At 43.3% G+C, this 12,224-nt stretch overlaps 1 protein-coding gene across 3 annotated transcripts in view; it reads right to left on the bottom strand.

The window, feature by feature from the left end:
• RCOR3 (REST corepressor 3) overlaps positions 1-12,224 on the bottom strand; it is a 35,668-nt gene continuing 23,444 nt past the window's right edge. For 2 of the 3 annotated variants that reach the window (XM_068168764.1, XM_068168765.1), the window contains exons 9-12: positions 11,426-11,503; positions 9,905-9,962; positions 3,311-3,552; positions 1-2,889 (exon numbers count right to left, since the gene is read on the bottom strand). In XM_068168764.1, the coding sequence (XP_068024865.1) occupies positions 2,545-2,889; positions 3,311-3,552; positions 9,905-9,962; positions 11,426-11,503 (723 nt within the window). In that variant the 3' untranslated portion in view covers positions 1-2,544. The remainder of the gene's footprint in view (positions 2,890-3,310; positions 3,553-9,904; positions 9,963-11,425; positions 11,504-12,224) is intronic. The other variant, XM_068168766.1, reaches the window with a different exon arrangement.

Consider the following 12,224-nt stretch of genomic DNA (forward strand, 5'->3'; position numbering starts at 1 on the left):
CCCTCCCTCCCTCCCTCCCCCCCCTTCAAATACAGCACCTTTGCCCAGTTGTCGAATAGTTAAACAAGATCCAATGGCATTACAATGTACTGAACAGTTTTCTAGCAGTCAGCAGGGGCCAACTGCACTGCAACACCCAACATTCTGCATACTGAAGTCTATTGACAAGAGACAAGACAAAAACTTAGCAAAAGGTACAACACACCCACTGGGGAGACTCAATGCTAAACAAACCCCAAAAGAAAGCAGGAAATATGAGAACAAAACAAATCCTGGAGATGTATCTCACCACTATTAACAATGAAACCGAGGTACTCAGGACATCCACATGTACCAACTGGGCTTTGTATTGGTTTTAACGTCTGGAGAGCAGCCAGATCTGTGTGTGAGCGTGAGGGGACACTTGTGACCACGGATTCCTCAGTGCTTCTTTCACAATGCTGCTTTTATTAGACAAGAGGTCATCTGATGCACACACACAGTGGTTAAGCATCTACTCTGCTGCAAGAGAAAATCTGCAAGAATGACCTTTTGTATGAGACCTCAGTACACCAGGGAAAGCTGTTGGGGAAGGAAAAAAAAACCACCTCTCAAGTTCAGCTGAAAATGTTTTTAAGTGAAGAACTAAACCCATAATTATTAATTATTGAATGCTTGTGATATATTCAAGGTGAGGCTCAATGGGGCTCTGGGCAACCTGATCCAGTTGCTTAGTGCAGAGGGGGTTGGACTAGATGACCTTGGGAGGTCCCTTCCAACCCAGACCATTCTATGATTCTATAACAGTCAACACTAACTGCAATTCAGGCCACAGCTATCCGACTTTAATGCTAGATTTACAGATGAAATAGGCCCTGATGCTAGAGAGCTTCCCTTTACACATAAAGGCTGTAGCCAGCTGCTACGCTGATCATGATACCATCCAGCTTATCTGTGAAAAATCCAAGGGAGAGCACATTCTCTTTTCAAACAGCCTCACTTTAGTCAAGGGCAAGTCTAGTTAATAACAAGATGGATTGGAAAGTACGTTCAAACATCGTTTTGGCGATAAGCAAAATCAAGTTCCTAAAGAGCAGGGCAGTCAACAAGAATGTTACTACACAGTCAAGAATGCAGTGTTTTTCAATAGCTTGATTCACATTCAAAACAGTGCTACTCAAATTTGTAGCCTGGTTTATTTGAAGGGTAGAGGCATCTACTTAAAAATAAAAGAAGCCCCAAAACAGGGGAAAAAAACAAACCCCTCCTAAACAACAAACTAAAACCCCAACGAAACAGACCCCACCCCCAAACCACTGCTGGGCATAAACCTAGGTTTCAGACAAGAATACAGTGGGGAAAAGAAGCCCTTTCAATCCCCTTAAAACTTGGAAACAATAATATTCAAACACAGATTTAGCCAATAAACCAAAAGAAAAATCCACAACAGCCTCAACCCAGCTAAATCAGCTCTGCCAGGCACAGCAGAAATCACAGAGAACCTTTTAACAGTAAGACTGGGCCGGCAGCAGGAAACCCGACCGCCACAATACTCTACTATCAACATCAACCTCTCTACTTCCATCCTGAATTCTTAGGCAAAGATATCCTAACGTAACACAAACTGAAGACAAGCCATTCCTAAGAAGGAGGAAATTCTACTGAGCTCAACAGGATTAGTGGAAAACCGAAATGAAATGAATGGCTCTTGCTACGTTTCCTCTCCTCTCATCCCCCTAGGTGGGGGTCACTGCCTCTCTCCACCCCACAAGAGATACTGCAGCAGGGAACTGGGCTCCTGTTTTAACTTCATTGACTAGAACACGTGTGAGATTTAACAGGTTTGGTACAACAGCTCACTGAGTCTTCAGAACACTCTTTCAGAGGAGTATTTAATACCACAGTACCTTTTCAAAGCAGAAGTAGTGTTTTAGGAAGAACACAAAGAGAAGAGAACTACGTTTTACAAGTGCATGAAATGCTTCTACTGTTATTTAACCAGGGCCAACAAATCTGAACCTAAGGCCATCATTCCTTTTGCACTAAAAGGTTAAACAAAAAAATAGAGACAGACATAACAAAAAGAAACTCACACACACAACCCCCCCACCCCCACCCCCACCACTACATTTAAGTCTCCTACAACATTATCTATCCCTAGGTTTGCCAGGCTACTTTCCTGTAGTTAGATGTTTTGACTACAAAGAATTGTAATAAAATAAATAGAGTAGAAATCAGTGGAACAAAACCCCGGTGTGTGGAACATGTGTTCACTTTGAGAAGCTAGCTTCCCTTCCACAGTTGTTCACACGGAGGAGGGCTGCACTGTAGGCATTATTCTGCTGCATGTGTCCTTGAGATAAAAAATACGTTTGTCCAGGTGGTCGTGCGCGTGGCTCCGCCGTCAGCTTGCTCCTCCCTGGAACTGGTCTGCCGCCTGGGAAGGCTTGCCTTATTTTTCTTTCTCCCCTTCATTGTTTGGAAAAAAAGCAAAACAAAACAAAAAGAGTACATTGATACATTTCTTTTTCGAATGTAGGAGTTAACGTAATTCTGCTTATTTCTTCAGTGCAGAGTGGACTGAGATTCTGTCTGAATTCCAATAAGCGAGGGTGGCTGCTGGCCGCTGACGGTGGTTAACACTGGCCTTGGGTTGAGACGAGGAGGCATGGAATTAGCTGGGCGGATGAGTGGCGGGGGAGGCTGGTTTAGAGTTGGCCTTGGCTGAATAAACCGTGCCTGCTGTTGGAGTGGGGGAGGCTGACGATGGAGAGCAGGAGCAGCAGGAAGCGCTGGACGAAGTAATGGGGGCGGCTGATTTAAAGCTGCCATGGGAGCGGTAGGTGCCGGAGCAGATGCCTGTGCTGGAGGTGAAGGGCCTAAACACTGAGTGGCCAGAGTGCTTTGTGCCTGCACAAAGGACAAAGACAAGACTGCGTGAACAGCCATCCCAGCCACAATGCCATGCAGTTGGGCTGCCACTGTCCACTACACAGGAAACAGCATTTTAAAAGAAACAAAACAAAAACCTCAGAAGTTACTGAAAAGAAATCACCAACCAAAACTTTATAGACAGCAGAACTAAAATATTTACAAAGCAAGAGTCTTCTAGAACAAGAACTGTATTGTAACAATAAATAATGATCATCATTAATGAAAGGTGCTGTCCTGCTCCCAGCTGGTTAATGACACTGGCTGAAGTTCTATGCAAGTCATCATCATACTTTAGAATGCAGTTTGCTACTCCACACCAGTTAACCTTACATTATATCACTACATAAAATGCTGTTCCTCAACCCATGCTTACTTATTTCTGGTACACAAAACACACCTCATCTTCTTCATCAGTGCTCTTCCCTGATGGCACATTAGAAGCATTTTTTGTGTCCTCCCCTAAAGCAGAAGCATCACCATTAGAAGCCAGGGTTCCTTGTTCCGCTTCCCATTCCTGCAATACCTCCTCTAAGTTAAACCGACGCCTGTAGTTTACAAAGAAGTTCTTCACTTGGCCAACAGTCTTGTTGCCAATTACATCTGCAATAGCTTGAAAATCTTTACCATATTTTCGGACACCTGGAAGGCAAAGTAAATAACATAGCTGTGAAGGATCAGTCAGACACAGCTACGTGTGATGTATTCATAGAGAGACCCTATGGGACCTCCAAATCAAGGACTCGCTAACTAGGAGGACTTCACAGCTAAGAGAAGGCCTCAATTAAAACAAGCTAAATTTTAGTTGCACAGCTATCAACATACAAATCAAGAACTTTATTAAAAGATCATTACCCACTCTTCTCAAACATCCTGGCTTACTCACCAAGCTCTCCCAACCTACAACCAGGGACAAAGCGTTTCAGTGTGCTTACAGTGAGGGCAGAAGCCCAAAATTCATTCAAGACAGGAGAGGGAGGATGACTGAGCATGTGTGTACAGCCGTAAACAGGGTGTCATAGGCTGAGTTTTAACCTGCTGTTATTCAAAACCATCCTGCCTCATGACAGCTTCAAAATGAAAGTGCTGGCTGGAGCAAAGTATTATGGGGCTTAAAGTTCAGATTGTAACACAAGAGGCTTCCTCTTCCAGTTGCTGCTGTTGGGTTCTGGGGTTTTTGGGTGTTGGCTCTCTTCCACTGAGATGGCAGTGGGACAGGGAGGGATGGGGAGTAGCTACCTGGCTTGGGGTTTTAGGTAGCTTGCTTTTGCTTCTGCTTGTGGCTGCTGCTGCTTTCTGCTGTGCTTTTTCTGCAAACAGGCTAAGATAATTGGGCACTTGCTCAGTAAAACTTTTTATCTCAACTCTTTGTCTCAACCCAGAAGGTTTCTTTTGCATTTGTTGCTTTTCCCTCACTTCAGTGTTGTAGGGAAAATGTTGTGATAAACTAAGACACAAGGTATGACACTAGAAATGTCGAGTGCCAAACACTGACAGCTTCTACAGGTTCCCCTCTTGCTGTCTGCACACAAATATTTCCGTGCCCTGTGCAGCAGGAGTGGTACAGGGCAGTTGCTTCTGGACCAAGCACAGGGCAGAACAGCCGGGCACAGTTCCATAAGTCACATTCCTGTACTTGTAACATGCTCTACTGAGGCTTCAAAGAGCAACTGGCAAGCATTCACCTGACAAAGTATTTTTAACACTTTCATCAACCATTTGATCTGGGTAGAAGAATCTGGGATTTGGGGACAATGATCTTGGAGAATGCAAGCAAATAAAAGCTCTTTGTGTCATTTGCAACACAGCCCAGCACAAGCCTCCAGGATCAGCAAGAAGCAACGACAGAACATCTTTGCATCATTCTTTTCATTCATCTTCCTATTGATAGCAGTAGGTCACTTCTGCTTACAAACACTTCACAATACTTCACAGGAAATTCCCAATATGTACTACTTAATAAACTACATTTGGTTAAAGCATGCAAAAAACCTGAGTGCAACACTCCCTAGTTTGCAACCTAAAACTGGAATGATAGTCTAAAGTTTATTGATTTCTCTCTCAGTTGCATTTAGAGTTTGGATCTAGTTTCTTCTCTCTCCTGCTTAAGAAAACAAAATCTCAAACTCTCCAGCATCCCAGAAAACAGCTTTTAGCTGCACAAAGTGTATTTTTGATCACAGGTGTCCAAAGTGTTGGGAGACTGAAGGAAATAAACCAGTTTTATTCCAGACTGGGTAAACAGGATACTCGTTTTTTGTGCTCAGCTACGCACGAGCGAATTACAATTTGACTTCTTCTGGGAAGCTCATGATAACTAAACTCATTTAGAGCAGCTTGTAGTGCTTAAAGGACAGGCACTCTGTCTCATTACAGGAAAAGAAATTTATGCCAGATTTCATGCTTCACTTCAGAAAGTGAAGCCAAGGATTGAGAAAGTGAGAGTTGTTTCAAATCTGAAAGCTGCGTTCCGTTTCAACTTAATTGTGAAGAGTCTGACCTTCAGCTTGTTCGGCTCTTTTCTGCTTCAGTCATTAACAGGCACTTCTGATATGGTAATGTATACTCACTGCAATTTAAGAGGAAAGTTCAGCTCCAGGATAGTAACAATTTCTGTGGCTGGAGCTGATGCTTCAACTGTCAACAGCCCAGCTACATTATTTAAGAACTTTTCTAGGGCATACAAAAGAATCCAACCATCCCCACTGCAAGAACCTTGGAAAGAGAACAAAGGGACCTAGCAGAGCCACATGGGAGGGCACATACCCAGGCACAAAGAGATCTGACTCTGCATTTTGTCAGTTGTACAAGGTTATCACCTACACCCCTTAAGAGCTGCGTGTGCCCACAAAGCACTCGCCAGGGTTTCAATATTCTACGGCTGTCCTACTCTTACTAATTTGAAGTGATCATTAAACATCCACTGAAACATATCTGTACAACTCAACTGGACAAAGTGTCCAGCAGAACAGCACATTTTTGTTCAAAACCTAATTCAGACCTTTAGTGATTTCAGCCTTTATTACTACGCTGCCTGTACTTCTCTCTTCCCCCGACCTGCGGCTAACTTCAGCTGAAGTTGTCAAAAGGAAAAAGTCTTAGAGCCTGCTTCCAAACAACTTGAAAACAGTGTATCATGCCTTTACTGAGACTCCAGCTAGAAGAAATACCTAAAACCCCCAAAATTTCCTTAGCTTAGCTACACACAGCACTACTCGCTTCATATTCAGTGCATGCATGTGAAAGACTTATGAATAAGGTGCTGGCATAACCGTAAGAGTTGATGGCAACCCATCAAGCCTTCCAAACATTACTTGCACATCCTCATACCACTTCTGTGCAAAACATCAGATTCTTTCTAAAGTGTTTAATCTGGCCTTCAGTAAGAATAAATTTAATGGGTTGCTGAAAGCAAAGCTGAAAACTGCGTATCTTAGGTGGTGTTGGATGATGGGTTGGACGTGATGATCTTGATTCCAACCTGGTTTATTCTATTCTATTCACATGTGGGAATATCCTTCTTCCAGATCCCTTGAAAATAGCCCTGATCATGGCAATTCTTCAAGTCCTTCAGAACTTTGCTCAGCTGCAAAGATGCACTTGAAGATGTGCACACACTCAATGTTTCATCTTGAATGCCTAACTCAGAGAATCTCACAAATCCAAGTTGCATGCTGCCTATGCTTCTTCATATCTGAAGGGGGCCTACAGGAAGGCTGGGGAGGGACTGCTCAGGCTCTCAGGTAGTGATAGGACTAGGAGGAATGGAATGAAGCTGGAGGTGGGGAGATTGAGGCTGGAGGTGAGGAGGAAGTTCTTCCCCATGAGAGTGGTGAAGCCCTGGAATGTGTTGTCCAGGGAGGTGGTTGAGGCTCTGTCCCTGGAGGTGTTTAAGACCAGGCTGGCTGAGGCTCTGGCCAGCCTGATGTAGTGTGGGGTGTCCCTGCCCATGGCAGGGGGCTTGGAACTAGATGATCCTTGTTGTCCCTTCCAACCCTGACTGATACTATGATGTTGTGTGCTCACTGAGCTGCAGAGGCACACAAAACACTAGCCTGGGTCCAAAGCAGTAAAATACAGCACCACAACGAGGCAGAAAGAGTTAATGGCAACCTCTGGGTGATCAGATCTGCAGTTTCAACGTGATGGGACTGCAGTGCTCTTGGCAACTACCTTATGTAGAGTTAGACCCCAGTTGTACTGACTTTGTTCCACTGCAACTCCATGAAAGTCAGGCACTGCTGTTTGATTAAAATGCTTTTGAGACTTGTCCAAAACATTTTTGCAATTGCAATTTTCATACAGCTGAGATCCTGATTGTACTCACTGTAGCTTAAAAACCATCAAGTAATTAACTGGCCCATTACTTTCAGTAACTGTTCAGAAATTTGTACAGCAACCCAATAAATTCTACTGCAGAAGACTGGCTCAGACGTAAGGCTGAGTCCACAAGCCCGCTGCTTGCAGCCACACTGCTTTTAAGGTAACACACTTAGCTCTATTTTAAGGTGGGATGTTTCATCATCCCCTCTTTAATTACTGCCACTATCTTGAGCTGACAGATAACAAGATGCTCATGTTTAGGAAAAACCAGTATCAGAGATTGTGTCACTGCAAAGCACTGCTATGACTTCCATGACTGGATTTAATGTCTGAACTAAAGGGAACAAATCACAGGAGTGCCACCCACCTGGTCATGCTTATGCTTTCTGCAAAATCATTAAAAGCACATGTCAAAATATATCAATACATTTGATAAAACAGATCTGTTTCAAAGTGTACAAACTAAACGTGCCCGTGCTCAAGTTCACTTGCAAGTTCAAGCCCAACACACATTACAATAGATTTTAGCACTGCCACCATGGCTGCTTTCTTCTAAGAACAGTCAGGGCAAAAGACAGCTTGTCTCCTTCATGTACAAGTCTACTAGCTCAAGCAATTATTTTGAAGCAAGACATCAGGGTTCTTAGACTGAGGGACAGCAGGATAAAACCTACAATACTCTCACTCCAGGAAGGAGATGCTGCTACCAGGCACTAGATGAGGGAGGGACAGTAATAGCAATACATTGTCCATGATGTTAAGGTTCTCTGCCATTTCTGTTTCATACAGTGGCAAAGGAAGAGGTCTAACAAGGAAACAGCACATACAAAAAGCACATAGAAATCAGTGAGAACATGTTTCTTCCAGGGCTCACCTCACCCCTAAGTATTGAAGCTGACTAGCCTTATAGAACACACAGCACTCCCTAGAGAACTGACCAGAAGACTCCTCTGCAGGGAGCCATCAACAACCCTTGTTCTCTTTTGCCCATGCTCCAGTTTTATTCTTTACTTTGTCAGTCACATACTGCCATAGCTTAAGGAAAGGTAAATGCATTCTTATCACTTTCCAAACTGATGCTCAGTGAGAGCTACAATAACTAAACTAAAATGCAAGACAGTCTGAACCCTTTCATCCTAAGGCAGGCATGATGAAATCTGGATTTTGCTCACTTGTCCAGCAAGCACTCTATTTACTAGGCTATCATATTAAGGGTAAGCACCTCCTTCTGCTGCATTTGGGAACAAAATGAAAACGAGGTTATTAGCAGTACTGACAAGATGAACTTAGGACACAAACCAATTTGGAGATGCACATACCAGTGCGAGGCATGTAAGCTGAGAGGTGTGATTTCAAACTCATCAGCCTCTTCAGCACTTCTATTCATCCATCAAATTAAACCTAACTTTAGGTTGAGTTATCTGGCTAATACCTTTTCAGGTATGGCATACCTGACAACTTTACACTGATATCCAGATCCAGCTGCAGGTTTTTTATTGAAGTCCAGACTTTCATTTTAAAGATGAAGAATGCTGAGAAATAAAGTAGATGTGCATACCTGAGCTAATTATATTATCTTAAAAGAGATACAGCAGAGTATCTTCAAGATAGCATTAGGCTCTCCAGATACTTCCCTTGCATGTACCTTGAATAGGCAGTGCATTTTAGAGCAAAACAAGAGTCAGTTTTCATTCACATCAATGCACATTAGCTGTATCAATAGCCTACTAGAAATGTTTGGGTTTTTTCCCCCTCCACTAAGACAGTCAGTACCCATATCCAGCTTCAAACTCTTCAAAAAGGCCTCCACTGGGTAGATATCTGCTCTTTAAGTCCCTCATGAACAAAGTAACTGTAAAATATTTTGACTTCAGATTTTTCCTGCTTTATGAATACAGAACATTAGTGTGTGCTTCAAGGGCTGGAGCACCTCTCCTGTGAGGACAGACTGAAGGAGTTGGGGCTGTTCAGTCTGGAGAAGAGAAGGCTCTGAGGTGACCTCATTGTGGCCTTCCAGGATCTGAAGGGGGCCTACAGGAAGGCTGGGGAGGGACTGCTCAGGATCTCAGGGAGTGATAGGACTAGGGGGAATGGAATGAAGCTGGAAGTGGGGAGATTCAGGCTAGATGTGAGGAGGAAGTTCTTCCCCATGAGAGTGGTGAAGCCCTGGAATGGGTTGTCCAGGAAGGTGGTTGAGGCCCCATCCCTGGAGGTGTTTAAGCCCAGGCTGGATGAGGCTGTGGCCAGGCTGCTCTAGTGTGGGGTGTCCCTGCCCATGGCAGGGGGGTTGGAACTAGATGATCCTTGTGGTCCCTTCCAACCCTGACTGATACTATGATACTATGAAATTATTACTTCAATCTTCCACTCCAGAAAAAATCATGTAAAGGTGATCAAGAAGATTGAAGGGACTTTCTTGTGGTACTACTACAGTTCTGAAACCCAGCTTAGCTTCTCTGTTTGAGATTCAGTATTGGGAACTGCAACATTTAGTGTCATGTTGCTAGAATGAATTCCTTAGACACTCTCACTAGTTTTGCTGCTTTCTCAGTGACCTTGCAAGACCAGAGTCTTGCAAGTTCAGCTTTTCATTGTAGGGAAATATAAACACAAGCCTGAATACCACTTTGAATCCTTTGCATCAGATTTCAAGTCACTACTATTAACATACCTTGTACTGCAAGAAGCTGCTCTTCCGTGGTCCAACGGGCATTGATTTTCTGATTAGACTAGTAAAGACAGAAAAAGGGCACAGAGTCACTCAAATGTTTAAACAGCTCCAAAATACACAAGCATCATAGCATGTTTTACTTGCACTACCCTTTGCAACACAGGTAAAAATCTCTTGCTTCTAAGTAATAGAATTTAATTGAATTTAATAGAATAAAGCAGGTTGGAAGAGACCTTCAAGATCATTGTGTCCAACCCATCAGCCAATCCAACACCACCTAAACAACTAACCCATGGCACCAAGCACCCTATCCAGTCTCCTCCTCAACACCTCCAGTGATGGTGACTCCACCACCTCCCCAGGCAGCCCATTCCAATGGGCAATCACTCTCTCTGTGTAGAACTTCTTCCTAACCTCCAACCTAAACCTCCCCTGGCACAGCCTGAGACTGTGTCATCTTGTTCTGGTGCTGGCTGCCTGGGAGAAGAGACCAACCTCTGCCTGTCTACAACCTCCCTTCAGGTAGTTGTAGAGAGTAATAAGATCACTCCTGAGTCTCCTCCTCTCCAGGCTAAGCAACCCCAGCTCCCTCAGCCTCTCCTCATAGGGCTTGTGTTCCAAACCCCTCACCAACTTTGTTGCCCTTCTCTGGACACCTTCCAGCAAGTCAACATCCTTCCTAAACTGAGGGGCCCAGTTAGGCTGAATATGAGCCTGCAGTGTGCCCAGGCAGCCAAGAGGGCCAATGGCATCCTGGCCTGCATCAGGAAGAGTGTGGCCAGCAGGAGCAGGGAGGTCATTCTGCCCCTGTACACTGCACTGGTTAGGCCACACCTCGAGTAATAAGAGTAGAGTTTAAGATCACTCTCATGAGGAGGAAATAGCATGTAAAGATTTGAGCTCAGAACTCTATCAATAGTTTTTCCTCTGTCTTATTGCAGTTCTCAGTATCAGCTATACCATAACTTAAGCACAAGCCAGTGAACTTTATGGAGATGGAATCTGAATGGAGAGTTAGATTTATCTAATTTATCTAGGACTTGGTGTTTGGCATTCCTGTTATATTTCATATCCAAACCTTCAAATCAAGCAAGAAGAGAACCTCAATAGTAAACCCCAATGTATATAGTCAGGTTTTCACACAGAAACATATAATTAACTGCTAGCAGACTACATTATTTCAGTATTCAGTGTTCCTAAGGTTGGAAGGGACCTCAAAGATCAGCGAGTCCAACCTGTCACCACAGACCTCATGACTAGAGTAGGGAGGACACTACTGCCCACTGCAGGCTTGAACTCACAACCTTCCCATTGAGGGCCTGGTGGGCTACCAACTGAGCCACCAGGACTATATTTACTTTTAAACCAGACCAAAAAATAAAATCAGATCATATCAGGACTCAATTTCAGCTCTTGCTGAAGCTGCTGCTAAAATGCAAACAGTCCTGAAGCAAAACATTCCTCTAGCTTCCCCCTAAGGCAAGCGCAAGGCCACAAGTTCTGGCGTTTGTTGTGACTTACCTCAGGAGGTTTGAATTCTTCAATCCCGCCTTCCATTTTCTGTTTAAGTGCACTGTTTACTTGCTTAGCATTTTGAACCTTGGTCAAAAACAACAAAGTTAATCAGCTCCACAAAGAAAGTTGGTCACTTTACACATATATCTTCACTAGGATTGCCACAAGTGTACCTCCTAAGTCAGAAAGAGAAATATTATAGTTTAAGGCTTCACTACTTTTAACTGTTTAAATATAAGTAAATAAATTCAAGAAATACAGCACAGTTTTACTATGGAGAGAGAAATATTTAAGCCAGTCTTTCAAAAGAACAGTTTGTCTGCAGGAATATTAAAAGTAGGACATGGTAAACGAGTTTTGGTAATGTTCTTGAAGAGGGATGAAGAATATTCTAGACATAAAACTTGGTTCTTAGAAATCTAAGTGAGGTGGACCATAACCATTAGCTTCTTCCTGCTCCAACAGAAAAACCCACCCTTTGGGGAAAAAGAACAAAGATTTATGAGATGTTTCCAGCTAGTTTCTTCTGAAAGATTGCTTTTAATTGACCTTAGACCATCATGATTTCCTTTAAGGGTGATTCTTGAAAGGGTTTAAAATACTTAAGTGAAATATCTTAATCTATAAAAAGGAGAGAGCTTCCAAATTCCATACCCATTAGCCATTTAAACCTGCCAGCAATGCACATGAGGTAACATAGGTAAGAAAGTAGCTCTGCATACTATGGTGCACAGCTATTACAAAGAGCTCTTAAATATGGACACAAAAGCAGACAACTCAGTGGGAGATTCCAAAGGCTGCGCCT

This window comes from Melanerpes formicivorus, unplaced genomic scaffold (genome assembly GCF_026170545.1).
Source record: "Melanerpes formicivorus ecotype bairdi unplaced genomic scaffold, bMelFor1.0.p_v2 SCAF_157, whole genome shotgun sequence".
NCBI lineage: Eukaryota > Metazoa > Chordata > Aves > Piciformes > Picidae > Melanerpes > Melanerpes formicivorus.